We start from the raw sequence: 25,970 nt of genomic DNA on the forward strand, positions 1-25,970 counted from the left end.
ATTCTGTCCAAAAATGGTTCATGCACATTACGTATTGTTTCATGAGAGATATTCAATATGAGGGCCATTTCATGAATGTGTTGCATTGCATTAGACTAACAAGCGCCATCACAGTTTTGAAGGCTAATGCAACTTTAACGAAATTTGCTGAACCATCATTGACACTTATGAATGTTTGAAACATTTCCATAAATTTCTTTGTGGCTACAGGGGTATTGTTTCCCTTCTTGTATTCAAACAACATTACATGCCAAATGTGTGTCTCGTTGTGTGCCATCACTATAAGGGATTACAGTATACTAAACTTTACATATTATATAGGCTACACTAATGTGACGTTTAAGTGGTTTGTTATACGTGATGTATGTTTTTTTTGGGGGGGGGTAACGAAAGTGTTCCAAAATGCAACATTAATTTCTTGACATCCTAATACTTCTGGAAGGTTCACTGCTTTTGATAAAGTTTCTGCTTCTTGCAGTGATCTTAACTTCCTTGTTAAGTATAAGAAGATGAATTCTGCTTTTTCAAAATATGCCTGTCAGAAACTTAATGGACATCTGTGGTATCTCAATGAAAAACTCATTGGTTTGACATTCTTTGATTCAGCTGTATCCACAGAGACAAAATGAGCAATGGTAAAGGCACTAATTAGGAAGGAAGGCATGAATGAACCTCCAAAGTGCATCCAGCTGAGTATCAGAAACCAATAGGATGGGGATACAACCTTTATCCGCAGTAACTCCCCCTATGCACTCACACTTGTGATAACTGCACTCTTTTTCTCCTGCATTGTGTTGAATAGATGTGTTCAAATTTCTCAGCTGAGTTCAATTTGATGAGATTTGCATTTTTGCTGAAACTTTGATTTCAATTTTTTTTGGCTTTTATCTTAAAAGCATTGATTCTTATATATTTTCAAGTGACAGTGACTTCAACATTGCCCTGTGTGAGTAATGATGTTACACACCCAAACCCTATTTTTTACTGTGGCTTTGAGAAGCTCATTGACTGTTGAGAATGTTATTTCAAATATACTTTGTGTTGAGGGATCTGTCATGCATGTTGGGCCTTCTATTTCCATCCATTTGACTGATATCTCTTCCTCTCAATTTGAGGTTGACTAGGAGAAAGACAAACTTGATTTACTGTTCCCTTCACCTGGATCTGCTGTGTACTTCCTTCCCGATCAAGGAAAATCTTCAAAATTTTCTTTTTTTTGCTTTTGTCTTATGATTTTTCTTGATCTTTGCTCCATTATTCTAATTCTCAAGATTATTTTTTTATTTCCTCCTTTGCCTGATAGTTGGGTTCATGCTGATTTCTTTCTTGGACAGTTTTGCACCCATACCCACATGCCTAGTCCTCGTCACCTCCTTGATTTTTATGTCTTAGATTACAGCTATTCTTCCATTCCCTTTCTGGATTTTCAGTCATTGGAATTTCTATTATCTGCTTGGGGAGCATACTCCCTGTCTTCTGTTTTGCTTTCTATGGTGCCCAGTTTTCATGTCTTTTTCTCACCAACCTCCTACATTACCTCTCATCCCTACATCTTATGTCTGAGGCACTTCATCATGCTCCAGAAAAGTTTTCAGGAGAGGTTTATTACCTTTTTACCATTATGGCCCATACCACTTCATTTGTCCTATCCCTGTTTACTTGGTTCCTCTGTTATTGGGACTTGTTGGGTTGGGATACACTTCTTATTAATGTATCCGTACTTCTTATCTTCGTGATTTCCATCAGGATTCCTTTCTTTGACCTGATATTTGCAGTGGTGTTCCTGATTCACTGGAGATCTGGGCCAATGTAACTCAACACCAGTCTTCTTTATCTTTCCTGATATCTCGCCTTTCTCACCATTGTTTTTCAAATCTTGTTCTTCAACTAGGTTTATCTGTCTCTAGCCTTCCTGTTCCACCTTCCAGACCTTCCTTTTCCCATCCTATCACTATCTGCTATCATGTTGTTGCATGTCTCATCAGTGACTATCCTGTTGTGTTGGGCCCAGTGGGCACCCATTTGTCTCAGTTGGTTAAACTTTGGTCAGAGTTCTCTACCAACAGGTGGGTTCTTCAGGTTTTCACCCATGATTTTTCTGTCCACTTCTCAACACCCCTATCTCTTCTTCTCAACTCCTTTTCCCTTTCATCCAACCCAGTCTATCTTCAGCATCTCAAAAATGCAGTATTGGGTCTTTTGGCCAAATGCCATCAAGAGAGTATGGCTTTTACTCTCATCCTCTTGTGGTCCCCAAGGAGACTGGGAACTGGTGTCTGGTAATCAACATATTGTCTCTCAACTGATTTCTAGTCATTCCATGATTTCAGATGGAATATTTTTTTTCTTTCTGGTGGTCCTTTTCACTTAAACTGTGGATGATCAGGGTCAACATGTTAGATGCCTTCTTCCACATCTCAAATGCCATGTCATCCAGATGTTTTCTACAACTTATCCATTGAAATCGCATCTTCCAATTCCATGCCACTCTCTTCTTCATAATGTTGGCCTTTTATGTATTCAGTCAAATCATCAGGACCTTTACTTGCCACCTTCATGGTCTGGAATTGAGATTCCACTTCTACATGGACAATTGGCTCCTCTTGGCCCTTTCCCAGAAGGTATCCTCTTCTCACACCTCTTTTTTTTACAGGAGGCAGCTCAGTTGAGGTGGCTTGTCAAGATATTCAAGTCCTTTTTCAGGCCCACTCAATATTTGGTACGTCTTGGCATTTTCTTCAACTGTTGTCTCAACCTTCTCCTCTTTCCTGGAAGCTATAGCATGTTTGGTCACCAAGATTTGTACTTCTCATTCTCATCCTGTGGGAGAGGTTCCTTCACTTTGGGGGACTCTAGTTTCCTTGGAATCCCTTATTTCTTTGGGGCATGCATGTCTTGGATAGTCTTGGCATTTTCTTCAACTGTTGTCTCAGCCTTCTCCTTTTTCCTGGAAGCTATAGCATGTTTGGTCACCAAGATTTGCACTTCTCATTCTCATCCTGTGGGAGAGGTTCCTTCACTTTTGGGGATTCTAGCTTCCTTGGAATCCCTTATTTCTTTGGGGCATGCATGTATGTACCTTGGAAGACTACTGGAATCTTCTCAGTATCCATTGTCCTCAATTGTGAATCAACCTTCTCCTCTCTTCAAGGAATTGTCATGGTGGCTAAACAGTGCTAATACTAATTCTGGTGCTCCCTTACCACTCCTAGAGTGGGTCTCCAGCTCTTCACTAATGCTTCTTTCTCAGGTTGGGATAATTCTCTGAATAATGACATGATTTCTGGCATTTGGATACAGATTGAGTGTTCACTCCACATCAACATGCTCAAACTTCTTGTTGTTTGTAGGCATGTTTCCATTTCCTGCTCCTTCTGATGTATCACTTGGTCATGATCCATCCCAACAATTTCATGGCCATTTCTTACAGCAACCATCAAGACCCTTTTGCATTGCAAGAACCTTTTGGGCATTGTACTTATTATTCTGGGGCCATTCACATTGGGTTTGTCTTATTGCCTGCCATGTACCAGAAATTAGGAACCTTGTGGCAGACCACCTCTTTTGGCCAGACAAGATCCTCCAGATGGGCGTGTTGACTACAACTCGCAGCTTCATCACTCATTATCTTCTTCATTTGGTTGTTACATCTCCAGTAGGATTTGGACTTTCCTCAGTTGCCATTCTGCAAATAGTGTGTGTGTGTATGTATATATATATATACACACCCACACACATATATATATATATATATATATATATATATATATATATATATAATATTTATTTATTCCTTTTTTCTCTCTTCTGTCAAACTGGATCTTGCCAGGTAGCTGGTGTTGCTTCCCAGGGTATGCTTATTTCCCAAAATCTGCAGTGGGCCAGGGGGTAATGTAAAGTATTCAAACCATCTGCCCTGGCTCTACCAGTTCCCATTGTGAGAGGGGGGTGTTCTGCAAGACCATTAGAGGTGTCCTTATGGTGAACACATACTCGTTGTCTGATCCAGACCATACCAATTCCATGGACTATCAAGGAAAAAGCCAGAACCAGGGAAGTGATTACCCATATCTTTGAGTCATGCTTGTCTGCTTTTAAAAATAGGGTTTCACAGTCTTCAGGAAAGACCTTTCCAGCTGGTGATCCAATAGGAATCCAGGCACTTCTTTGAGTTTCCCCAATGCGAATTCAGTTCCTAGCTGCTGGGGTGGTGAACCATGGAGAAGCCTCACTGATTGGACTTAGGGCAATATGGTGAGAAGTGAATGTGCCCTACAGCCAGAGTCTGTCTTGTAGAGATGAGATGAGAACACATAGTATGGTCTGATCATGCCCTAACCACATTACACATACTGGCTTGCCAACCACTTGTGTGTAGGTACTCAGTCATAATCACATTCTGCAAATATTGTCTGCCAATTCTTGTAACACTTCAGGCTCCTTTGCCTTTCCTTCTCTTTCACCTCAGGCAAAGAGTATACCCTGGTTGAGATGAGTTACAGTTCTCCATGGGGTGTGCCCCTGCCATCAGGTGCCACACTTCATGGCTTTTCCTTCAGGCACTTGCTGAAGGGATCTCATTTAGGCTAAATTTTGAACTGGTCCCTCCACCATTTCATTGTGGGATTCTAGAATTTTTATATGCAGAGGTGAGTTATTGTCTCAGAAGTTAACATTTTCTTTACCTGAAAATGTATTTCATATAGATATTCAACTCTCTTCCCCACTTTTGGTGCACCTTTTTTTTCTTCATTTAAGAATAGGGGGAGTTACTGCACATTGAAGTTCTGTTGCTCTCCTGTTGGTGGAGGACTATTGTCACTTGATGAAATTATCATGTACCAGTGCAAATTCACATTAAACATGTGAATTTAGGTTGGAGTTGTCTCAAGGCTAGTGGCATGCAAATCGCAGAAGCAAATGCATGAGGGAAATAACATTTCTGTCTGTGTAGCTATGTATCCACTGTTTTAGATTATTCCAACAATCCAAGTAATCAAAATATTGCCATTATTAATTGCGTTATTATTATTTTTTATTAATTCAAGGCTTTTCAGCTTAATTGGTTAGTGTCATAATTCATGAAAGTAATTGACTAATTGATATGTTCCACTTATTACTATTTTTGATTATTCCAACTCATCAAGTTTTGTAAGAACAGTGGATTATCTGAATGTAATTGATTATCGAGGCTGAAGATTAATTGATTGTCAAATTCCATTAATTGTTCAGCTCATCTTCCCACAAGAATGAAGTGAACCAGTCATTTATCCAATTTATAAACAGGGAGATTGGAAACAAGGACATTATGAAGGAATGTCACACTAAATAATTGGTTAAGATAAATGCAATGATAGTAGGAGAAAGATTAATAACTGGATGCAAGAGAGAGAGAGAGATATCAGAGAGATACCCTGAAAGATAGGTAGGATGTAAAAATGGAGTGAATTAGTGATTTAATCAGTTTATGAAACAGAATATTAGGAAGGTACTATATAAATTATGTGTATGTGAGGATGACAAGGCAAGCAATATAGTGGGAAGTAAGCAGATTGGAAATTTTTTCCCTACATAGGGTGTGAGACAATGCTACTCATTAGGCTTGTTGTTTAATTGACAAAAGAAAATTTGAAGAAGAACCAAGCTGGAGGAGGAACTACAAAGGAGAGATTTAAATGCTTGCATATACAGATGACTATTATTTTTGCACCAGAAGAAGAAGAGTCGAAATCAGAAGTATAGGTATTTGGTAATGAAATAATGGATACTGAATGTGGATTATATTTTTCATAGCAGTAATGAAACATCCTTGATATCAATTATTTGATCAAAAAAAGCAAGAATAATTATTTGTATATTATATCCAACCAACATCCACCTCAGAAAGAAAACTTGATGCTGTTTTTAAAGAAATACTGATGCATGGACATGAAGATAAAATATAGTAAATGGGTTATGGAAATAGAAAGGAATATGTCTGTTTATAGTAATTGAAAAGCAGGGACCTTACAAGTGTGGCAGAAGACAATACTGAGAACTGTTGAATATGAAAAGGAAGCAAAAGAAAGATGGATATAAAATGTGAGAGACAAATATGAAGAGAACAAAAAAGAAGCAATACAAAGGCTTGGAGTTATTGGATAGAGAGAAGGAAAATTTGAGGAAAGAAATGGATTATAAAGAGACTTAGAATAAAGGATAGGTATTTTTTGACAAGAAAATGAAAGTAACAAAGTCAAAATATAGCACATATGTCAAAAGGTATTTGAACATTAAGTGAGAATTAAATAATACTTGAGGGAATTGAAATGGGATGAGTGTAAAGCATTATCAAAAATTAGTTGTGAAAATTAAGGAGAATAATCTTTGGAAAACTAGAAAAAGAATTGTGTATTATGTAAGAGAAAAGAAGAAACATTGAAATAACCATTAAAATGCTTTGATAAAGAAAATATAGTGGAATAAAGGAAAGGATGTAAAGAGTTTACTAAAGGAAAATGTAAAGAAAGAGAAGCAGATATACAGGAGTGGGAAGAAGAAAAGAAAAATGTCAGAAGATAAAGGAGGAGAAGGGAAAGGGTTGAAACGAAAGGAAGAGGAAGGAGTAGGAAGAAATAAATAAGACAATAAATGTAATTTAAATTTAGTTTGATATCAGGCAGACATTGTAAGGAGTTTAATTATTATTAATACACTTAGATAAGAATCAGTTTGTTTAATAACATATGGGAACTCCATTCCACATGCAGTCATGGGGAAAGTGAATAAATTTGATTTTTTCCACTAACAGTAGATGATATGTACATAGGTGTCTGTGCCATGTGTAGTTTTTTTTTGTTTTTTTTTCTGACAAATCTTTTGTATATAGTTTGTATCTATAAACATGTATAAATTGTGTGATACTGTATGGAAATAATAAGTGTTTTTATGAACATTTTTAAAACTTTTTTTTTTTCATATGTAATTCTGGTTTTGTTTGTAATGTTATATATTTGTAAATGTGTAAAGTCAATTTGTTTATTACTGTGATATATTCTCAAAATTATGGAGTTATTTCTTGTATAAATGTTATGTAATATGTTGTTTTTTTAACATTATAGCTCACTGTAAAACCCATAAGAAGTTCTGAAGATGAAAAATCTGGTGTTATGGGAGCCTTATGTTGCTCCTATGAGAGTTCTGAAGTAATTGATAACCAGAAGGGTAGTGAGAGATACGAAGAAAAGATAGAAAGTATGAAGAAGAAACCATTAAAAATGGGTGATGATTCAAATACTGGTGAAAAAGAACAAAAGATGAAAGAAAACAGGTATAATCTTCAGTATGGTGAAGAAAAGGATCTTAGATCCCAGTTATTAGAAAGAGCTTTAATGGAGAAACAAAAACTTGGACTGGATAATTTTGCAAGAACAGACACGAGTTCAGCATTAGAAGCACTGCAGTGTTACAGTCCTGACCTTAGTCCTCATACAGAAAAAGATGAAGAGGACAGCAATATAAAAAAGATTGAGAGAGAAACCATTAAAAATCTCTGCTACCTAAAAAAGGAAAAAACCTATCAAGAAAGGGATTTAGTTGGAAACAAAGTTAAAAGTCCAGTTTCACAACCAGTTAATAGTAGCAAGCCTCTTAAATCTATTTTGAAAATTCGTAGAGCAGATGAGCAATCTGATAGTTTTGGAAAAGAAACTATAACTAATAATAGTGCTTCAAAGAAGAGAGACAGTATTTATCTTCCACAAATCCCAGGTTTAGATTTTGATAGCATTGATGATGAAGAAGAGTTTTTGTATGGTGATAGTGAAAATATCTCAAAAGTTAGTGAAAAACCTTTTATGCGTGGCTCGCCCCCAGGAATTGGAGAGAAACTTAATCATAATACAGGTAATAAAGAAAGTAGTGGATGGAGTGATGAAGAAGATAACTTTGAAAGAAGTGATCAAAGAGATGTGTGTACTAGAAGTAGAACACCAAGTCCAATACCAAGAAGCAAAAAATGTAAAAATATTATTAGCACTAAGAAACTGAAGACTGAGTGTGAGGATACCAAAAAATCTGAGAGCCAAAAACTGTCATACAAAGGTAAGAGTGAACCAACTGATGATGATTTAACAATAGATTTACAATTACCTAAAGATAAGGGCTCTTTTCTAAGAAATAAAAGTCCTAATCAAGAAAGAAGTATTTCTCAGGAGTTCAAAGAAAATCAAATGTATGGAAAGTGGGAATCTCCACCAAGGGAAAATGTTAAAGGGCATCATTCTGCTTCAAGATATTCCAGATCATTGGAGGATTTTCACAGTCCATTGTCAAACTCTTCAATTCACAAGCACAAGTTAGAAACAGATAACATTGGCAAGAGCAAGTGTCCGAAGTTGGAACTTAAAATGAATCCTCATTACAGTTCTTCTTATGAGGATATATCTAAAGAGAAGCTGAGAGCTTTGAAAGAAGAATTAGCACATTTCAGAAGTTTAGACAGTGAGCTTGGAAATTATGAACAACTTGATTATCATAGAAAACAAGGGAAACACAGCCCTGAAGAATCAAAAAAGATAATTAAAGTGCCAAAGAAATTAAGTCCTTCATTGGACTGTGGTGTTCAGAAAAGATCATATAAAAGGAGGGAAAATAGTCCTGATCATTATGTTCAAAGAAAAACTTCAATTGAAAGAAGGGAGCATAGCCCTAGTTTTGATACTTGTAGTAAAATGTCACGTGAAAGCAGAGAACGTAGCTCCGATGGTGATATCAGCAGGAAAACACCTGTCGAAAGAAAACTGTTTAAGCCTGGTTATCATGTTAGTAGAAAAGCATCACATGAAAGAAGAGATCATAGTCCTGAGTATAATACTAGTAGGAAAATGTCACTCGAACGGAGATATATTAGCCCTGTTCATGATGTTGGCAGGAAAACTTCTTTTCAGAAGCAAACTCTTAGCCCTGGTTATGATGTTAGTTACTTCTCACCAGAAGAAGGAGAGTTTAGACCTGGTTATGATACTGTTAGGAAAACGTCATTGGAGAGAAGAGATCTTAGTCCCTATTATGATGCTGGTAGAAAAGCCTTAATTAAAAGAAAAGAATATTGTCCAGGTTATGATGATGAAAGACAAATGTATTTTGAAAGAAGAGAATTTAGTCCTGATTATGATTACATTGAATATAACCAAAAGTCTAGGTGTGATGTTCAAGGAAAAAGAATGGTGGAGAAGGAAAGATACTTGTTGGAAAGTCTGCAAAGGAGTCCACATTCCTTAAGGCAACAGTTTGATGAAGAAAATTTAAGAAAAGATTCTTTAGAAGTATCCAGAAGGTCTTTAGAAATTATGGAAAAATCTTCAAGAAAATACTCATTGGAAAGAAGGAGCTCACCAAGCCCAAGGAGGGACTTTTTAGAAAGAAGACATAGGTCACAAGGTTTCTATGAAGGCTCCTCACTGGAAAATTATTCTGTTGAAAGAAGCCCAGTAAGAGATTCTTTTGAAAGAAAAAAGAAAAGCCCTAGAAGGTCTCCAGAGAGAAGTCACCAAAGAGAGCATAGGAGTTACTCCCCTTGTTACTCCCCCCAAAGTCCTAGAAGGAGCCCACAGTACGAAACTTATGATTCTAGGAGGCCTTTAGAGATGAATGTACATAATATCAGTACAAAGGCGCATGAACTTTATGAAATTAACCAGACAGTGCAAAATTCTTCATTTTTTAACACTGGCTTATCTCATTCAGAACTAAGTGTTGTTTTTCACGGAAACCCTGATAGTAGCTTACCTACCCCTATAGCTTCCTACCCACCACCTACTTTTCCAGAGTCATATGGTCCTCCACCAGGCAGTAATGTTCCAAATGAACAGTTGTTTCCTCCATCTTTCACATCTTTCCCTCCTCCAGGTTACCAGTACCCTCCATATAGCATTCCTCCTGCAGTTCCTACTTTCTCTCAACATGTTACTATGCCATCACTTTCAGTTCCTCCTCCAAGTTTACCATCAAAATATTTGCAGTCTTCTCATAAGAGAGTAACCACTCGCTCCAACCTTAGAATTATCCCATTAGAGTCTAATGTTCAAACCACTTCTGTATTTAATGCACCCAAAGTTCTACAGGAGCCAGAACAAAAATTTGTTGATTTGACAGAAGAAGAGCTAAAGATGTTAGTTGAAAAGAAAAAAGAACAACAGACACAACTAAATGTGTTAATTGCTGAAGTTGAGAGATTGCGTAAAATGCAAGGAGAAATGATGAGGAAAAAACAAAGACAAAAAGATGGTCACAAAGACCCACTTCTTTTAGAAAACAGTAAGTTGCAAGATGAAATAAACAAGCAGATCACAGATCTGAAGAAAATAGTTGAAGAGACAGAGAAACAGATAGAGCTTGGAAAACGACATCTTAATGCAGAAGAAACGTTAGTTCAAGGAGTAGGACCAAATAAACAAGAACCTGTAAGTACACCTCATTCATGCCCAGAAAAAAGTATAGTGAAGTGACACATTTAATTTTTATTTATATATTTACAGAAGTAAATTATACCATTGGTTAATATTAAAGTCACGCTCAAAAGAGAGATTGACCTCATACATCAGCTATGTTGTTTTCAGTTACAGTATGTTTATTGATGTAAAACAGTGTGTTTCACACGAACAAAGGAAACGCTACATTTAATTTCATTATACTTGTATTATTATTGCTTTTTAAATGTTTCCTCCTATTTAAGTTAAAAGATTGTTTTGTTAGGTAGATTTCTACTTTTGAAATAATATTTTGGTTTCAATTACTTATGTCTTAATTATGCATTTTTTATGTTTATAGTTATTTTGCAACTTGTGGCTTTAGAGCTCCAAACACCCTTGAGGCAACCCGAGCCCAGTGAGTGTATTGGGGGGGGGGGCATTCAGAAAACATTAAAAGTTTTTTGTACACAAAAAAAATCTGATTTTGTAAGGAAGTATTTTTTACTAAAGATTTGTCCATGACTATATCAAGTCTTCTTTTTGACTAGTCTGAGTGCAAATTGATTTTCATGTTAAGATTAAAAATATTTTTCTTCATCTCAAAAATATAAAATCTCATTTCCATGATCTCTAAAAACCCCTAAATAAATTTCACACGTTTGTTTTCAGTAAAACTTTATATTTTATCTGTTATTTTCCATAATGCTTCCTTTAGTTTTTGTCTTGTTTGATCCTAATTTCCTTGGCACTCTTAAAAATTTCATTGAGGACCTATATTCTCCTTTCCTTATCTCTCTCAGTTTTTATTTGCCACCACTGATATTCCAGGTTAGCTATGAATGCAAATCTTTTACTTGGATTTCATTTATAATACCACTCTGTTGTAAGGATCTCTTCTTCCTCATGTACTGTTTCATCTTTCAACCTCACATCAGTTGGTAGATGGCCAGATTTGATTCTTTCAGCAATATACATTACCATAATATAATTTTGTGTGTCATTCTTTGCTATGACATAGTCAATGACAGTGCTTCTTCCACTTTAGTCATAAATCAGCTTTCCTTCATAGTCACCTGTGACTCATCCATTTAAAATTAAATATCCTTCATTATTGCACCAATCCATTAGTTTTTCGTCTCAGTATTGGAGATTTTAGCTTCAGAATTCCTCTCTAGCAGAATTCCCTCTTTTAATTCTTTGATCTCCAAATCCACTCACCAGTTTATTACCAGTTCTCGCATTGAAGTCTCCAATTAGAATAGTTTACTAATCTTATAGATAGTTGTTGTCAAAGTCCAAAGTTTCTTCAATCCGAAGATTGTTATACATAGTAATTATTCTCCATTTATCACACTTGCAGGAATTTCTTATTGTACAGAGATGTCAACAGGAAAAAATAAAAAAACTGAAATCGTGCAGAGTGGACTATGATCGGGTAGCGAGAATAAATCCAGTTGGGGGTTCAGGGGCACTGTGAGCTCCCCAAAAATGTTTGAAAATTATATGCTCTCAGGGTGATTCTGAATATGTTTGAGGCACAAAATATGAATATTTTCGGGTGCACTGTATTCTGTGAAAAATTCACTTTTTCTCCTCAGTAAAGGAGTTATCTATTCTTGTTTGTTACCCGTGAAATAAATAGTCCATCATTGTATTTGCTAAATTAATAAATAACCCTATTATCACCCACACAAAACCAGCCAAGTTCCTGTCTGAACTTAAACATTTTCAGTTTTCAGAATAAAAGTATTCCTTTTAGGTTGAAGCATTTTCATCTATAAGTTGTTGTGTCCATTTACATCATGACATGTAGTTAAAATAGTTCCGTGCACTGACAAAAGTGACTGATCGGCTCAGCGACGAAACAATTCCAACAGTGTTTTCATCCAAGTTTCATCACTCACTTTAGGATAGATGCTTGACATATTTATCAGATATGTCATCATATGAAAAGAAGGTGGTTTACTGATTATGTTTTTGAAGTTGGATGGTGAATTATAAAGATGGATTTTGATGAATTCTATTTCAATTTTACCTGAAAAATTGCTGTCTTCACATTGGCATGATGTAGGCAACCAGACCACTTGCACAGTGGATTTTTAGATGGAGAGCAGCCAATGAGGAGTCGGGCCTTTTGTTTACAAAACATTGAAAGCATGTGGAACATCGTGATAATGTCGGGAAACCCCCTCCCCTATATTTTTAAACCGGATTTACAAGATTCACAGAAAATTACCCAGATGACGAAGAAAAACTCAGAAATCTGCAGAAAATTGACTTTCCAGATTGTAACTCCTAGCTTCCATGAATTACAGGATATTAATGGAGACAAATTTCTTGACAGTTTCAACCAGTTGTCCACCTTTGCTTTCCTTTGAGTGTTCTCCTTAACAACTTCCTTAAAATATCATTCACATCCATCATGAAGTTGTTTCGCTCATGTTGATTCTTTTTTCTTCTCAACCCATCTTCCAACTAAAACAATAATGTCAAACTATAAATATATTCCTAAAAATCATTTTTGTTACAAAGTCTCCTCATACTTCAAAAAAAAGTAATTTTATTGTTTTATCTCAGGTTAAAATCTACACTACCTTGTTCCTGCTGTTTCATTACAAGGGTCTTTTTCTAGTTTCTTCCAAGGATTCAATCAGTTTTTGAGTTCCTATTTATTGATGATTGGCCCATACATTTTCATAGGTCTTCTGATATGTCCTCCCACAGCCAGCTCTGTGCCTTTTACTTCTCCTTTACTCCACTTCAACTATTTCCTATCTACACACAGTTTTTGAAGTCCCAATTTTGTTTTACTTCCTTTTCCTCTTGCATCTCTGCCCATCTGATGTAACATCACTTGGATCTTCCTCATTTCCAGTGCATAATCTTCATCTAAATATATGGTTGTCCCTTTTAGCTTTCCCTTTATTATCAGTAACTTTTCCTTTCCTCTCCATTCACTAAATTTAACTATGAATTGTCTGTCTCTTTCTTGCATTTTTTTTCCCTACAATAAGTGTATGTTCCAACTTGTTTATTTTAACTCTTTTTTTAAGCTCGTAATGTTTTCATGTTCTGATGAAATTATTTTCAGGTTTTCCTAATAATTAGTTTTTAGCCAAAGAAACAAATGTTATTGGTCACTGTCCAATGGATAAACTGGAATTATCATCCAGACGCTGGCAGCATCTGCTGGGTGTAAGGATTAATCTTCATCTTCTCTTCCAATTTGTTCTTACACTAATTTTTCACATTATTCACAAAATTCTTGGTCAAGTTTTTTGTTTTTTAAGTACCTTGATTATTTGCCATTTTTTTTATTTTCCCCAAATTTTCTCAAAAATAATTGTGCCATTACAATTCTAGACAATACTTTACATGTTTTGGAGAAATTGTCACTCAGAAATTAATTTTGGTTGCAAAAGTTCAGGTGTTGCATGATATTGGGGTTTTCATGTGCAGGATCTGGTGTTCATTCAGATCGTAAGTTGGCCAGCTCAAGCCTAGTCTTTTTTCTTTCTTTTTTAGCTGTTAAGAGAGGAATACAAAATATTTGTAGCTTGGTTAACTGTATTTGATTAGTGATTAAAAACATTATACAAAAACACAGAATACACATTTAGATTTAGATTTCGCTCAACTTCAGAGCATGTTCAGTTTGTGTTTGGGTGTCGCCCAATTATGCATCGTTCTCTTCCTTACAGATAATTGGTATCTTCAGCCTGTTTTAACAAAGGCTTTTTCGTAATAAGTCCCAAGCATAGATTTGTACTAATTTTTTACTTATTTTTCATAGGAGTTGAGAGGGTGCAGATGCACTTATGTGTCTATAGCAGAAAAAGTGCCAAAATTTATGAGCTATTTACACCTATCTTAAACATTAAGTTCAACTAAAACGAGAACTGACAATCAAAAGAGGAAGTATTATAGGAGCAAAAGTTGAATTGGACTCGTGTAAATCATGAAAATTGGAGAAATTAAGACTGACTGACACTTGGCTTTTATGATTATGATGTTTGTGATGACTTTTATAATTTTTCATGATAATGTAATTAAATAACAGTAGAAAGATTATAATTTAAAATAAGGAACTTAAATATATTGGAAACTTTTATTTAGATTAATCTATGGGCTAACTAGTGAGATATATTAGTGTCTTGATTATCCACTGTTTCTGTTATCTGCAATTTTTTGCTTTCCCTGGACCAGCATGGATAATTGAGGTACTATTGTATATTTATTTACTTTCACAGCATTGAGTGCATATTAATGACCACATGATAGTATTGTTTGAATTAACTGCATTTGGTTCCATCTTATTCTAAACATGTGCATTGATTGGTTGAATTAAGAGAAAGAAGAAAACAAATTGGTGTAAAATGAGTAACATGTGCAACTGCAGAGTTTCATTACTGAAAAACAAGAAGTGCTGAATCCACCATTAAGATCATAGAAATGAAGTTTAATTTAGGACTCAAAGAATGCAAAAATAGTTCCAGACTTTCAAGAGTCTATAGCTGTTCTAGAATTGAGTTCTATTTAGCACAGCCCTACCCACAAATAAAATGGGAGAAAATACCAGGTACTATGATGAAATTTCTAGTTGCCATGGCGACCTGGCACCCAGGATTTGTCAATGCCTGACCTAATATTACTCCTTCTCCCTCAGTTATTCTAAAGAAATTACAATATATGGCTAAATTCTTTTGATTTTATATGCATTTTTTATTGTTGTGAACTTTATATGTTTTTAAGCTGATACATAATTTTTTTTTTCTAACCTGCATTTTCGCTGTTGTGCTATGTAATTGAATGTTCATTTAGTTTTCTCTTTCTCCAATTGTATGTAATGTTTTCACTAAACCACTTTTGAATAATTTAGATTGTTTGGTATTGTTTACCTGGCTTTTACATTTAACTACCTGTATTAACTCTTTCATCGTATGAGAAGTCCAATGTTTCATATTGTCACATTAAAGTTTTTTAATTAATAGCACTATCAAATTGAATTGTAATTACTGTTGGAAAGTGAAAATATTAACAGTTCAGATTTTGAATATGAAAATTCTGACATGAAAGCTAAGTTTATTATTTATAATTAAAAATTACATATTGGTGTACAGTTAAGTAGACTTACAGAAATTTAAATAATATCAGAATATTTAGTATAAAATCAGAAGAAGACTAATGAAAAATAACCGCAGAAACCATATGTGTGTAAATGCATTTATTGGCTTAACAGTTATTGATCATCACATCTGGTGTAGATTAAAATCTTTCTAATGCAAAGGAATAAAGAAATGTCATTAATGAAACAGAATACAGGTATGCTCAGGGGTGTAAAGGTAACGAAGTAACTTTACTTAAGTACGGTGCTTGAGTAATTTTTTTCAGTATCTACTTTTCAAAACTATCTATATTTTCAAATACTTTAACTGTAAATTAAGTAATTTTTAGGAGAATTACATGTACATTAACTCTACTACCTTTCATTTTATACATTTCATTACTATTCTCAAAACTCAAATTTGTAGCAGGTAGTCAAAATCCAAGGCATGCTCGGGAACTCTGAAGCCACAGCATAGCTTCGGGAAGAGGGACCTTGGCACGCTCTGTTAATGGCATGGAGATTTTCAAATCTTTCCCCAGCCTACCTGATATAGCCGTACATTTGAACATGCCTCTGCTGCCTGCGAGCGTCTTTTCAGTTGTGCTGGGCAGATTTTCAGTCCTCTGCATGCTAGGCTTGACTGTTTCAACTTTGAAAACCAGTTGCTTCTCAAACTGAATTAGAAATTTTGTACATAATATAGTTGGTTGAATTCATAAACTTAATTCCTATTATAGTTTATTCTGAAACAATAAGATTTGTACAGTATTCATTATTGGCATTACTGTTGTAATAAGTTCATGCACAGTTGCCTGCAAGAAGTGGCTGAAATCCAAAGTGTAGTTGTTAATACCATAGTATTTAATTATATACAACAAATGTGTTCCAGATAACTAAAAGAATGACAAATCTTACATCACTGCTATTCACTGGTCATTTACGTAGTTTGATAAATCTTTTCCATACAGAGTTTTGTTTCTAGACTTCATGGCTCTCAACATACATGTAGGGTTTGAGAGAATTGCAGATAATTGTACTTTTTACTTTTGTCACTTGAGTACTTTTTCAGTGGATGTTTTTTTACTCTAACTTAAGTAAATTTCAGGATGGATACTTCTACTTGTACGTGAGTAACTCTTTGACATAGTATTTTCACTCAAATTGAGTAACATATTTTAGTACTTTTTACATCCCTGGACTGTATGCTTGTATAGTGTGCTCTTCTACTTCACTATAGGCTTCTTGTTCATTAATTCTTAATGGGCCTCTTGTTCAGGGGAAGTTTGTTTCAAATGGTCTGCTTGCATTTTATTATATCCACATTAATAATGATCAAACATACAATAGTCATTTCTAGGGAGCATTATACCTTTGTGGTCCTTCTTCCTGGTGTTTAGGTTGTGTGAAGCTTGTTCTGAGCACAGTGCTTTATCTTTCTCACCTTTTGTGTAAAAACCTTCTTCCATGATTTCTGTGGTACAGTGTAATGTTCTTGGAATAATTTACAATCAACTATTTGTTATTTATCCTCATTTATTTTAACAGAAAATTCTGGGGATTTTTGGCATGCTTCTTCTCAATGAACCTTTCGTTGTGGCTATTACATATATTTCCCAGTGAACTGGGAAATACATTTCCAGCTAACATGAAACCATTAAGAAAAATTTTTACAGCAGCTTTTTACCATTTTTCAAATGTCTGAAACTTTTGAGACCATTTCTGTGATCTCTTCTCAAAGAAATTAAAAATTGAAAATTTAAAAACAAATCACATTTCCTAAAACATGTCCATTTTTTTTATTCTTATGAGTTAAGTTGTAAAATGGATGCATTAAAAATATGTGAAAAATGAATTTGTCTAAAAATATTGCTCAGGTAAGTTAACCTCATTATTATCATACTATTTTCACAAATTACATTATAATAGTGCTATACTAGAATTGGTACTTAGTAATAAAGCACAATCATTAAAAATATTTTACTTTTTTTTTTTTTACAAAAATGCCTGACACTATTATATCACAAAAAATTCATTTGGTCTGGAATGTGATTTGTTCCACTGCAAGTAGACCATTGTCCTCTTCTCCTTGGTGATATATTTAATCTTGGTTCTCTTTTCATCTTTCATTTAAAAACTCTCTTTTACTATTATTCTCTTTGTTATAACAATTATACATACTTATGTTTAATCTCTGTGTAATTTCTTTCCCTCTTCATGCTTAGCTGTTGCCAGTTCCTGTGCTTGATAAACAAGGTTTTCTACTATCTTTCTACTTTACAGTTTCATCAGTCAAAGTAGATTTTCCATTCTCAGGGCCATGTTTCTTATAACTTACCTTCAGTTCATCAGTTAAAAGACCTTTAAAAAAATCAGGTTATCGACTTTTTTTTCTCCTAGACTCATTCTTTTTTATTTTTTTGCACGTTAAGACTTGTTCCACTCGTTATATTTTGAATATCCCTTACTTCTGAAATGATACTATCTCGACCCTGATTTGCCCTCCAAGCATTACTAAAATTCCCAACAGCACACCAGTCTCTTATACCCTTTCATTTTTGCAACAGCAACATATGCTGATTCTGTGACTACCCTCCACCAATCATACTGTGCCACCTATACCATTCCAGCACTATCCTCACTTTCTCGATTGACATTCTAGTGTATAGATGTGTGTTTTAATTCCTTCTCCATGAGATTACAAAATTTTGATTGTGCTTTATCACATATTTATGAGTTTCAACTTCAAGTTTTGACTTCTTATGTTTGATTTACCTTATTTCTACTAGTTGTTTTAGAAATGTTTCTGTTTTCTGAATTCTGCTTTGTTCATTTGAATTCCAATTTTAATATTGTGGTTGATAAAATTCCTGCCATAAGTAGACGATGGTTCTGACACTAGTCCCCAGATCTCAGGATCAATGATGTCTGCTTGGGAAGCACAGGCTTTAGTTCGCGAGGAGTTTGTTTTTTACATTCAGCCGATGATTTTTTCTTTTTATGTTATGTTTTTTGTGAAGAAGGATGTAACTGCTGTGTGGAAGTTTTATTTCAATGGCACTTTCCACCTGTTACTGTGCCTCCATGTAATCTGCTGGGTTAGATATTATTCTTTTTCCCAGGAGATCTGTGGTAAGTTTTCAGTATGTATTTCTCACTTCCCATAGGTTTACCCATGTTCAGTGACTTTATGTGGATGGACCTGCTTTCCGCACTCCATAATTTAGGTCATTCATGTCTTCTTTGCTCAGTGTTGGGTAAGTTAGATTTTTATCCTTCTTTTACCATCATGGTTACTTTAGTTTAAACTTGCATTTGGAGTGTGATTATTCCCATGTTTTTGTTTAGATTTTTTCTTCTTTTCACTGTTAATATTATTTAACTTGTAAGATCTTTTTTCTTTACTACTACTGACATCTAATTGGAAATTAGATTTGAGTCAAACTTTGTTATTGTCTACTGGGTGCCTTTTTATTCTCATGCTTTTCAGGGTAAGTTTTAATTTCATGTCCTTTGTCTTATAGATTCATTGGGTGGATTTATCTGTTCTATATTTAGGGTCTTTTATCTTCTAAGCTCCTGTAGTGGTTTTGTACCTTAGGTGTTACTTATTGTTTTAAGTTGAATTTCCTAGTTTTGTAGGTTTGTTATTTTTATGTACTTTGTAGAATCTACACGTTTCTAAGTTTTGTTAGTTCATTAGTAATGTGTACTTTCTCTATGTATGTTTAGTTTATGTGCCTTTTTGGCTACATTTCACAACAGTTCTGTGGGTTCTATCTGAGGGTTTCTGCCTTCTGTTTGGCTCCCCATCTGTCCAATTCTCAGATCTCCTTCCCTTCTCTTCGAAATCATACCTCATCCAGTTGTCTTGCAGGGTCTGCTCAAGACCTACCACACAAAGGAGCTATTGAATGGGTGGTGGCCACTCAACCGGGATTTTACTCCTGTCTATTTATTGTTTCCAAAAACAAAGGAGATTTGAGTTCCGTCTTAAATTTGTACCAGCTGTATAATTATCTGGAAACATCTACCTCTAACTTGGGTCGTTTGCCCCAGTGTAATGTAATTTTTCTTTGGTTCATCTACGAAGATTCTGTCTTCCAGTTCTGGGCACTGCCATTAGTTCTTTCTTCAGCTCCATATGTGTTTTATCAAGTGGTATGCTCATTTGCACATCACCTTCACTTGTTGAGTCTTCGGACTCCCTATTATGTGGACAACTGGCTTCTGCTCGCCTCTTCCCATGCCCAATCAGTTACTCACACCCGCTTACTTCTTCATGAAGCTGCTTCGGTGGAGAAGTCTTTTACTACCCCCTTCCAGTTTGTTATTCATTTGGAGGTTCCCTTCACTTCCCATCTCCGTCAAAGCCACCTTCTCCACTTTGGCTTCAGGATATGGAGTGAGCAGTCATGAAGGCCCTACCTTCTCCTTCTCTCTCTGCATGTGAAATTCTCTTTTGGGGATGTGGGCTTTCTTGGAAGCTCTCATTCCATTTTGTCAGGTGCACATGCTTTCCCTTCAGTGGATGCTTCTTGACCTGTGTAACTTCCCCCACGATTCCTTGGGCCATTCCATCTCCCTTCCACCTGGGACCAGGGCTGTCCTTGTTTGGTGGCTTGACAGGGACTTGACCACAGTGGAGGTTCTCATTCCTCCACCTCATACTGAGTCTCATCTATTTAAAGACGTTTCCTTGGGGACTTTCCTTGATTCCCCAGAAATTTTGGGTTGGTAGTCAGTCTAGGAGGTTACTCTCCAAATCCACATCCTGGAACCTTTGGCAGTTCATCAGGCTCTGTATCATTTTCTCCCATTCTTGTGGGGGAAGGTGATTATAGTTCATTCTGACAATTCTACTATCATCAGCTATATCTCCCAAGAAAGGGGGAACCAAGTCTAGATCTCTTTGTTTTCAGACTCTGGATCTCCTGTACTAGGCTAATGACACAACATGATTGTTCTGGCATGTCATGTTTCCAGAGTTATGAATCTTGTGGCTGATCGCTTATCACATCTCAGTCAGGTTCTTCCGACACAGTGGTCCCTTCATCTTCAGGTTTTTTTGTTTTTTTTTCTGTGGGTGTGTTCTCAATTGGGAATGCTAAATATATATGCATTTACCACTCACTGGAATGCCAACCTTAATTCCTTTTTGGTATCCAGTTCCTCAACCCTCGGCTCTTGGAGGTGGAGGCTTTCAGGAAAGTTTGGAGGGGTTTTCTCCTATATGCCTACCCTCTGATTAGACTCATCTCCTAGGTCTTTCTCCACTACTTGTTGTGCTCTACTGGTTGCTCCATTTTAGTTGGCTCAGACATAGTTCCTTCTACTTTGGCCCTAACTAGAGCAACAGCCTCTGCCCTTATCTCAGTCCTGATCACTGTGTTTTTCATCCCACCATTACCACACTTCAGCTTCACGTGTTACTTTTATCCTTGTCCTGTGCCTCAGCTCAGGTACTTGTCCCTCATGTAGAGGCTTTCCCTGCCTGTATCATTTGCCATTCCTCCTTGTCTGTGTACCAGAGGTGTTGGTCTTATTTCAAACTTTTGTCTATTGGCCTCGACCTCTGACCATCCCATCCTTCTCTTCCTCACCTGGTTGTTTGATCAGGGTTTGTCTGTTGCAAGTGCTGCTCTTTATTGGATTGCCCTTTCGAACACCTTCCATTTTCGGAAAGTCTTCTCTTCCCATTAGTTTCCTCCTTTTCCCTTCTTTTTGTCTGGTCCATTCACCACATTCCTTTGTTCTGCCAGATTGAAATCTCCATGTTGTCCTTCATGCTATGTCTGGTTCTCTCTTAAAACCCATTGCAATGTGTTCCTTGTACTCTTTTTCCCTTTAGACCTATTTTCTCCCCCTTCTGGTATGTGGTCATCATCATTCCGATATTTATACTATTAATGTTTCCCACATTCTTTACTATTCCTCATATGTTATCTGCTATCTGGATTGGGCCTTCCTTTATAGGACATCACATGCCTGGGAAGGTTGTTTAGCCTTTTATTCTAATTTCTTACCTTCCTTTTCCCACCTGTACTCCCATTTGGATTCAAATCGTCTACTTTGTTCAGTTCATTTCCTGCTATGTTGTATGGCTCATACTGACTCCTTTAGTGGATCTGCTTCCTGTCCATGTGTTCCATGAATTTCCTCTGTTTCCTGTGATCTTTCACATATTAAGCTCACTGGTTGGGTTTGCCAACTCATACGTTTGGAGTCTTCTGATGTATCCGTGGAAGGTTACCGTCTACATAATGTTTCTTCACACCAAGTTTATCATCTAAATATGTCTTTGGCTGTTTGACACCACTTTCTTTTGGAGGAGAACAATCGGACTGGTACAGGAACAACTCCCTGTACATTTGTCACTCTTTATTTGCACAACATAGCTGTGTCTTACTTGGGTGGGTGTTGTCTTCCTCCTGTGACGATTCTACACATGTCTGTTCACATATATAGGACTGTTACTCATGGACTTCATGAGTAAAGCAGATTGGGATTTTTGCCCATCCCTACTGACCCATGATTCTTACAATTGGGGTCTTTCTGCTTTTGAAAATAGGGAATCTCACACACCCAGTGCACTGTCTCCAGTGTGCCATTTCTCCAGACACCTCCATGTGTTCCTCCCCCCCCACCTTATTTTTTTTCTTCTATTGAACACAGTAGTCATTCCAGTTCACAGTCACTGGAGTGGTGGACCATGGAGGTTTCCTCAGGATTGGGGGTTTGTACTATAAACTAAATCAAAATTCATAGATCATATGTACCCACTCAGTGAAAAGAGGGCTATCATCGTTACATTTATTGACTGTGCAATAACAATATTCTGGATCTAAGGTGCTTCCCCCAGATGGTTTGTCCCAGGTTGACCACACTTGTTGATCAAATTGATCACACAATCAACTTCTTATGCAAGGTGCTTCCATTGGATGTTTTTGCATGGGCTGACAGCACTTATTGCTCACAAAATCAATTACAAACAAAATATAAAAACAACAATCTTATGCAAGGCACTTTCAGTGGATGTTCTCTGCCCAGATGGACCGCACTTAACATAGTCTGACATATACTAAGGAGCTTCCCCTGGATGTTTTTTACCCAGACAGACCACACTTGGCCTATTCATATACATTTTATAGTCCTTTATCCCCAACCAAATATACTTATATCTGATTAGCAGGTACCTTCCTAAATTCTAATGGTCATTGTGTCATGTGTTCATGCTTGTTCCATATGTGGACAACTTGGCTACTGTCTGTTGTCCACAGGTGGAATGTATATTACATGACATGGTGCCTGTATGTTAAGTTTTACCCTATGTGTCATACTTTGTTCATTACTGAGGAAGAGCTAACCTGTTGCAGAAGTAGTGCTATACCCCACAGGTGTGGCTCCTTTTATAATTGTGGCACAACTGTTCTTTCATGGTGGTTGTTCTCCACTTGTTTGATTACTGTTGCACCTTCACCAGCCGCTCCACCTTTGCAATGTGGGATTCTAGTTTTGGGTGAGAAGAGATAGTACCGTTTCGGAAGTTAACATTTTTTAACACTGAAAATGTATTTCTGATAGGTACTTACCTCAACTCACCCACTTCCCACCTTTACTCCTCACTGAGTTGTTGGTGTTTCTGGTTTGTTTCTCAAAAGTGAGGATTGTGCTGCAATGGTAGAAGGAGCTACCTGAGCTAATATAGGTGGTGTAGTATGATTGTTGGCGTGTAGTCGCTTGATCAGCACATGTTTCTGTAATGGCACAAAAATGAAAGGGCATAAAAGACCGGTGCGCTGTTGGAAATTTTAGCAATGCTTAGAGGGCAAATCAAGGTGGAGATAGTTTTGGATGACAGGAGGAAAATACCTTTGGAAATACAATTTCAATGTTAGAAAATGTTAACTTACAGTACTTACTCTCTTAGGACTGGTTATTCAGTTTTTTCTCTGCATTTATTTGAATTGTTGCTGGTTTGTTCTATCTTTTTTTAGGAAAAAAGTTATTTTCCTTCTTTCTGGCTTATGAACATAAGCATTCAAGTCTTTCCCACTAACACATCTATGACTGTTTTTGCTGGTTATATTCATACTTCTTCTTTGACTATTCCTTTTTTCTTTGGACTTGGGCCATTGAGAAGGGAAATTGATGCTTTCTTTTATATCCTTTCTTCATTTCAAGATATGTTCTCATTCTCAGGATATTTGTAGGAGGTTGCATAATTTTTCTGGATTATATTTTATAAAGTTTGGCTCCTGACTAAGTGTTTGGTAGTTTTGATGCATACAATTAAACTTGCATTAAACTTTTTCATTCAAATTGTGTTGATAAAATAATTTATAACAAAGCTACTTCTAAAGAGGATAGATCAGTAGATATATATTTATGTGTATCCCTAAATTTACAGTCTTTTTCACATGTCATGAATAGAATGAAGAAAAAACAGAAGATACAGTGCGGTTTAAGTATTTTGACCCAGGCAGCCATTGGTGTAAACTATGTAATGAAGTTTATGCAACTCTTCCTCAGCTATTTGATCATCTGCACAACAGTACACATAAGCAGGTATGTAGAGGAGAATACATACCTTCTGGTATATCTAGTATCAACTTTCTCGCTTTAATTAACTTTCCTCTTAAAATTATCACTGTTTAATTCTGTTGTTTTTTCAGAACTTTAATGTAACTTCTGTGTGTAGAAAAAACATTGTATATACATAGTTATCATATTATAAGAAGATTCACAAAAATATGTTTTGTAATTTATACCATATTTGCTGTTTTTTTAATTATTTTCTTCAACTATAGTTTATTAAGCTATATTAACTAGTTTTATGTTTATTAATAACAATATCTGTACAAATTAACAGAAGTGAAGCTCATTGTAAAAGACAAAAACAAACAAACATGTTTGATTATTTGTTGTATTGTATTTTGGAAAATTTAAAGCTTATAGCCCTTTGAAATTCTTATGCATTTATGCTATTTTCTATTCCACCTTTAGCTATACTATATATTTCAGGTGGTGTATTCCCACTTAGTTATGTATGAAGAAAGTGAAAGCACTGACTGACATTGTGTACATACATTTATATATTTGTACAGTATGTGAATAATGATAACTTCTGATCAGAGTAAACTATGTACTTACTAAAGTGAAGCTAAAAGTCAACCTGGCCATCAGTATAGCTAATTAAATGTACTTTTCTTTCATTTCTTCTTATTAAGATTAATGTATTGTTTTATCAGTTGGGTACCCTCACTGTTAATGTTTTTTTTTATCATAATTCCAATAATATTTCAATAATAATGTTTAAAAGGTTTAGATTATTCCTAAATATAGATTTAAAGGAAAATAAAAAGTAGTTATATCTGATAGAGTAACTAATGAAAACAACAATAAATAAGCAAAATAGCATACCCTACTAAGGGAACCCTCAACACTAGTTATTGTCTTAAACTGTAGTCTTTGATATATACATCTTTGGAAATTAGAATCTTGCTTTTTCTAATACCACATTTTACCACAGAAAACTCACTATGCCATCCTTACTGTAAAACATCTGAGGCTATTCCATTCTGTAACATTTCAAACCATATGGTTTAGTTTAAATTTGTAGTGTTTACGAAGTACGTACAGATTATTATTAAACTACATAAACTACCAAACACAAAATATTTTTCCTCTCAGATGTTTAAGAGTTATATTTTATCAAAAAAAGTAATGAAACTGACATGTAACATTTTAAATATTCTTTAGTATGATTTCATGTATATATCTATAATTTTTATTAAGAACTTTTGAATGAAAGTAAAGAGTATTTAATAATGTCTGTCTCACTAACTGATGTATCTAATGCTAATGAATCCCTTCGCCCAAGACCAGAGCTCTTAAGGCTGACTAGGATATGACAGTATCCTGTTCTTTTAGTGCTTTTATAAACATTTACTAATTTTAACTCTTATTAAGCTGTGATTGAATTAAAATACCATTACCAGCGAACAGTTTTAAAAGCACCAAAGTGGTGCCAACAAATACAGTAAGATACCACAAGTAGACATTTATGTTGATGGAATAAATTTGGAAGAGTCATCCTCCTTCATCTTTGTGGGACAGCTTATTATAAAAGATGATATAAGCCATACAGAGATAGAAAGACAAACAGAGATAGTTAGATCAGCATTCAAAAAAATGTAACAGCTACTTAGAAATAAAAATATTTCTATATGCTCCAAAGTAAGTGCAATAAAATATTAGATCTAGTCAGCACTAACTTGAGTATCAGTAAAATAATATAGAAATGCCTTGATGGTTTTGAGATATGGATGTGGAGAAGAATCTTGAAGATCTGTTGGACACAAAAATATGAAACTGTGGTATTTATAAAAGTGCTGGCTAGATGAAAGAATTAA

At 35.5% G+C, this 25,970-nt stretch overlaps 1 protein-coding gene across 1 annotated transcript in view; it reads left to right on the top strand.

The window, feature by feature from the left end:
- LOC106463948 overlaps window positions 1–25,970 on the top strand; it is a 59,149-nt gene that overhangs the window by 17,503 nt on the left and 15,676 nt on the right. The window contains exons 3-4 of the mRNA XM_013924037.2: window positions 7,101–10,442; window positions 23,989–24,123. Coding sequence (XP_013779491.1) covers window positions 7,101–10,442; window positions 23,989–24,123 — 3,477 coding nt within the window. The remainder of the gene's footprint in view (window positions 1–7,100; window positions 10,443–23,988; window positions 24,124–25,970) is intronic.

The sequence above is a fragment of the Limulus polyphemus genome, unplaced genomic scaffold (assembly GCF_000517525.1).
Source record: "Limulus polyphemus unplaced genomic scaffold, Limulus_polyphemus-2.1.2 Scaffold1527, whole genome shotgun sequence".
NCBI classification, from domain to species: domain Eukaryota; kingdom Metazoa; phylum Arthropoda; class Merostomata; order Xiphosura; family Limulidae; genus Limulus; species Limulus polyphemus.